The sequence below is a fragment of the Ammospiza nelsoni genome, chromosome W (assembly GCF_027579445.1).
Source record: "Ammospiza nelsoni isolate bAmmNel1 chromosome W, bAmmNel1.pri, whole genome shotgun sequence".
Lineage (NCBI taxonomy): Eukaryota > Metazoa > Chordata > Aves > Passeriformes > Passerellidae > Ammospiza > Ammospiza nelsoni.
The window spans coordinates 19,222,315-19,228,314 of record NC_080668.1 but is presented as its reverse complement, the minus strand read 5'-3'; the positions used below and the strand labels follow the sequence as shown (position 1 = coordinate 19,228,314).

General features: G+C 40.4%; 1 protein-coding gene across 1 annotated transcript in view; it reads right to left on the bottom strand.

Annotated features, from left to right (window-relative positions):
• Positions 1 to 461: 461 nt before the first annotated feature.
• LOC132086188 (homer protein homolog 1-like) overlaps positions 462 to 6,000 on the bottom strand; it is a 242,131-nt gene continuing 236,592 nt past the window's right edge. The window contains exon 7 of the mRNA XM_059491664.1: positions 462 to 650. Coding sequence (XP_059347647.1) covers positions 462 to 650 — 189 coding nt within the window. The remainder of the gene's footprint in view (positions 651 to 6,000) is intronic.

The following is a 6,000-nucleotide window of genomic DNA, read 5'->3' as shown; positions in this document are numbered from 1 at the left end:
TTGCTGATCCACAGTGTAAAGTATCTTGAGAAATTTTTAAGAACAATAAAATACAGGGCTGTCATCAGTAAGTTCTTGCACAAAACACAGCAATTAAATATCTTTAATAAATAAAACAGCAGATAACATATACTTTGCCTATCACAAAAAGGTGTGACTTGGTACTCTGCTAATTCTTCCATCACTGATAATTAGAAAATGATTGCATTCAGTTACTTTTAATATCTTTTACGCTATCTGTGGCAAATAATGTACAAGGAGGTAATTTGTAATTCAAGTTTTTTTCTTCAACTAACTACAAACTGAGTTCTAAATCTTACATTGAAGTATGACTCAAATTTAAAACAAGCCCTCTCAGAGGACCATTTTCTAATTTTGTGTAATTTTGATGCACAGCCCATCACTCCTACGAAGAAAGACAGTGCATCTTTAACCTGATTGGCACTGAAATCTCATTTTCTTTAGCTGCATTCTGTTAGGTTTGCCAAATTATCTCGTAATTCTGTTAGTTCAAATATTTTTCCATCAAGAATTTCTAAAAGTGTCTTCAAGTTATTACGAAAAGCTTCTTGCTCATTCTGACTTTTCTCCAGACGTTGCTCTAGATCAGACAGCTGGCCTTCCAGGTCTTTCTTTCGAATTTCTACTTCCTTCAGAAAAAATACATAAAAAGTTAATGCATTGTTTGCAAACAGAAAAGAGTACAACCTCCTGCTGGTATTCACGTGTTATTTTTGTCAACTGGCTTTTGAAACAATTTGTGACTGAGATCCTTTACAGTTTCACTAAGACAAAATCAGAATCCAAATTGTTATTAAGATCGTATATGTGCTATCATTTTCTCAATTTTTTCAGCAATTCACCTGAAGGACAGAAATTTTTGAACAGGGATAAAATTTAGTCAGTGCAAAATGGATGTGATGATACTCAGCTATCAATTCTATAATTCAGAAATATGCCACCTACTAAAAAAAGCTTCTCAAAGGTTTACCTAAGTTCAAGTATTCCCTTATTTAGACTACATCAATTGTTCAAGTACAGTCCTCATTAAATGGTCTCATATAGAAGCTCATGAAGAATACTGCTTTATAGATGCAGGAATACTGCCTTACTCCTGTCCCACAATACAGGCTTTTTCACTCTGAAAATTCAGACAGAAACATAAACTACCAAGAGTGATATCAAAGTGAAATTGATTGTAGCAAATTTAAAGCAGCAAGTGCAAGTGGAATGTCTTGCCTCATTGTACTGTACCTCAAAGCTCCCATGTGCAAGCTCTGCAGTAGTGCAACTGTAGGAGCAGGGAAAGCACACAAGCCATCAGAGCTGTACAGACAAACTGCTCCCATTCAGTGGGTGGAAAGGCGAAGTAGCATCATGTTACACATAGCTGAGGGGAGGGGATCTGACCCTAAGCAACCTCAGCTCTCATTCATAACGAACAAAAGCCCACTTGAACCAGCCAGTAGGAAGGGAGAACTGCCTCCAGGGACTCCCAACTACGTTGGCTTCCACATGATGGGAGGGAGCTTGAAGCTTCTCTCTGCTTTGTGCAAAACAGTCTTTTATCAAATTACTAATGTAGCAGCCATGTGGGTCTGGAATAGCATATTGTTGTTATTTGTCTCAAATTCATGCTGAATTTAATAATTTCAGTTATGAAAAACACTCTCACGGGGACAGTATATTTAGTACATCATGCACCCTTGCACAGTCATTTTCTGGAAATATGCATAATGAATTTATATTTACATACATTAACATTTTTAAACACCACTGTCCTTTACAGTGGCTTTGGGTCACAAAGCCACAACGGGCCTGCTCTGAGTTTTTACAGCAACTAGTTTCACTTAGCCATAGGTTGGACAATTTGAAAGCAGTCATTCCTCCAGCACGAGCTTTCTTTCTGCCCTTCCACAATTTTTTTCGATTTTTCTGTCTCCCTCAAAGCTAATGAATACATTCATGTTTACATTGAGGAGATCTCAGCTAACCATAAGAAACAACCTGAGCCATATAGAATATGTATTTGGGCAGTCAAGGGTAACAGGTATAAAATGGCAGCTTTGCATCAAAATCTGTGGCCTTTCTATCTGTGAGGCATGTGATGGCAGCTGCACCCCTGGCCAGAGGACAGATGGGTGTCAGCTCCCAGTCTCTGAAGGGGGAAACATCCAGTGGCAGTGCAGGTGGAGAAGGCAGAGCCTCAGGGACCTGATCTCCTCATATCTGCAGTTGCTTCAGCAGTCAAGGGTTACATCCAAGCTGAAACGGAATACCTCCCTTATTTCTTGTTTGCAAATGAGCAAATAGCCAAAAATTACAGATTTTTGGCCACTCATCTTAGACAGCACAGATGAGAGCAGGGATCATCCCTTGCTGCCAGGATCAAGAGAAGAATTAGTTTAATCTGTTTAACACTGTAATATAGGTGCTAAAGCATTTAAGGAAGGTAACTGAAAAAAGCATTTGTAGAAACAAGATAAATTAAAATACATACGTGCTTATGTAAGGACTAACTACCCCACTGTTGGTATAGACAAATAGGCTAACTAATAACCCAGTTCATACACTCTGCAGACTCTCCTTCATTGTGTCTACTCGTGCCTGCCAAATAATACTGACAAGTACTACCAGGTATAAATGACTGGTTCAAGACCCTCTGAGACTGAGTGACTACAGTACAGGAAGAAAAGGGAAATTCAGAGTCCTCTCAGCTCTGCAGGAATGACACAGTTGTTTCTTTAGCTCACACCAAACCAATTGCTGGTTTTCCCCATTAGTTCATGCTTCCTGCTTCTCTTGTAACTGCTCCTCCTCTACTCACCAAATGCATGTGCTCTAGGAAGTGTCCTTGACACTGCTCTTATCCCAGAAATAACTGATTTTTCTAAGTAGGTGATGGCGGATTCAGACTGACTGCTACTGGCAGTCAGCTATCCTATAGTAAAAACCTTCATACCTTTTCTCTGTACCCTTTCCGACAGGCAGCTCCATACAACATAGACTCCTTCTCTGTACCCTTCCTTCTGCAGGACTGGCCAACTCCTTCCCATCCCTTACATGACTGCCTAACCCTGTTTGGCCCTCATATACCATCTTACCCTATCTGTTCCTTGCATGACCACTTGACCCTTCCTCCTCACACCACAGCCAGCAGACTCCAAATGACTCGCAATCAGCTAACCCACTCTTTTATAACACCCATTCTCATTGGACATAGACTGTGACTTCATTAAGACCAGGGCTGTTCCCGCTCTTTGGCAATCAGTACAGCTGCAATTCATCAGGGGAGATTGCCTTCAGTACTATCCCTATTCTCTCACAATCCGTTCTCCCACAAGTAGGCACGCCAGTGATGGAAGGGATCACTTTGGAAAAAAACCCATTGTCTCCTCTCTCCAAGGAGACCTTCTAGCAGCCTTCCAGTACCGAAAGGGGGGGGCCTACAAGAAAGCCAGAGAGGGACTTTTTGCAGGGGTATGTGTGGGACAAGGGGGAATGGCTTTAAACTGACAGAGGGTAGGGTTAGATTGGATATCAGGAAGAAATTCTTTGCTGGGAGGGTGGTGAGGCACTGGCACAGGTTGCCTGGAGAAGTTGTGGATGCCCCACCCCTGGAGGTGTTCAAGGCCAGGTTGGATGGAGCTCTGAACAACCTGATCTAGTGGAAGGTGTCCCAGTCCATGTTAGGGAGGTTGGAACTAGCTGATATGGCTGTACTTGGCACTGGTGAGGCTGCATCTTGAATACTGTGTCCAGTTCTGAGCCCCTCAGTTTAGGAAGGATGTTGAGATGCTTGAACGCATTCAGAGGAGGGTAACAAGGCTGGTGAGGGGCTTGGAACACAAGCCCTATGAAGAACGACTGAGGGAGCTGGGGTTGTTTAGCCTGGAGAAAAGGAGACTGAGAGGTGACCTTATCACTCTACAACTTCCTGAAAGGTGGTTGTAGTCAGGTGGGGGTTGGTCTCTTTCTCCAGGCAGCAACTGACAGAACGAGAGGACACAGTCTTAAACTGTGTCAAGGGAAATATATGTTGGACATTAGGAAAAAGTTTTTTACAGAAAGGATGATAAAGTACTGGAATGGTCTGCCTGGGGATGTGGTGGAGTCACTATCCCTGGATGTGTTTAAAAAAGACTGGATGTGGCACTTGGTGCCATGGTTTAGTTGAGGTGTGTGTGATAATTAAGGTCCCTTCCAACCCAAACCATTCTATGATTCTGTGTGATTTTGTTTCATGAGAGCTGGGACTGAAGAGTGGCCCATTGGCCTGTACCTAGCACTGAACATTATCTTTTAGGCTCACTTCAGATGCTCTTTAAACTGAGTAATTGTTCTGCAGTGAGCTGTTAGGTAAAACCAAAAGCGTTATGTAAGATGTATGAATTTCTATCCATATTCAGTATAAGGTGTTTCCCTTTAATTCTCCATTGCTAGTCCTCTCTTCAAATCAGAAGAGTTCCCTTACTTTGTTTAAACTTCCAGCTTGTGTACTTTATTTATATTCCATTCTTGATATCTCTTTCCTAATCCATATACATTTATCTTCCCCCAATGCTTCCTCAGATATACTTTCTCCCATGCTTCCTTGTTGGAGAATTTTGTTCAAACATGGCTTATGGGAAGGGGCCATGAGCATATACAGCTGGTTGAAAAGTAAAAGGCAGCTGTAAGCAGCAAGTTCTCAGGCTTTTTCCTTAACAACAGTAAACACCATGTCCTTGAGTAGTGATGAGAAAGCATGGTGGAAAACATGGAGGCCTTGAGAACAGTTAATAACAAGTCAACAACAGGATGAGAAAAACAAATGTTAGCCTCAACAAGAAACCACAGGTATTCGCAACAAAGGAGGGGTTGGCATGTAATCTGTAACCAATGATGAGCTCGGGTTTTGCAATATGTATGAGCTTAATTAACACTACTATAAAAGTGTGTAAGCTGGATCAATAAATCGGAGTTCGATGCTGATCAATTAGGATGTGGTCGACTCCCTTTACTTCCTCACTTCCTTCTGTTTTAGTTTCCCTAATCTGTACTTAACATCTTTAACAACTTATGGGAAGCAAAACCAAGTGAAATGCACCATGATCTGTTGCTTTTGATTTCTGGAAAACACTTCTTCCCAAACTTTACATTTGATCCTTATACGTGCTTACTGTAGATTAGTATTACTGGTTTTTTCAATAGTATTGCATTACAAATTCATGTCCAGTTTCCTATAACAAGTCAGTGTACCTCAAAACTATTTCTTCTTGATGGGAAGTGGAGACATGTCCATATGATATAATCTATTGCCTTAGTTGTGTCATTTAAATTTATTTGCAATTAATCTCATCTAACAATAAACTAATTCTTGTGATAAATTCAGGCCCTTTAAAAGGTTTAATTTACACTGTTTTTTCAAACTTTTCTTACATCAGGGACAGTCATTTGTCATACACTGTTTTGTTTTAGAAAATAAACTATTAACATGTTTGTTGTTTGCACTGTAATAATATTTTGTGGAATTCAGTGCAAGCATACAAATAAAATATTCAAACCATACACAACAGCTATATTTAGGAATCAACTACAGTAATAAAGATATCCTGACTTACTGTGAGAATCACACTGATGATGACTCATTAATAAGTCTTCTCTAGATTGCTAATGAAATTATTAAGTAAAAGGGCCCTAATACCCTTCACAGTGATAGCACCGGAATTTGTCAAAGATGGATTTACAATTAATTCCCTGATATGAGTGCGTCAAAAATCTAACATGTCGCAGACATCTTTTGTGAAAAATCCTTTCTTGGGATTTTTCTCCCTTCTGAGAAGCTGCAGTTTCAGCAACCAAATGTAAACAATGATTATCTGCTGCTGTGGAATGCAACAGGTGGATCTGTGATTGGTCTCCTGTGGATGTTTGGATTTACTGACCACTCATGGCAGAGCTGCTCTCGCTCTCTGCCGGGACACAGATCTTTGTTATTCATTCTTTTCTTTTCTATTC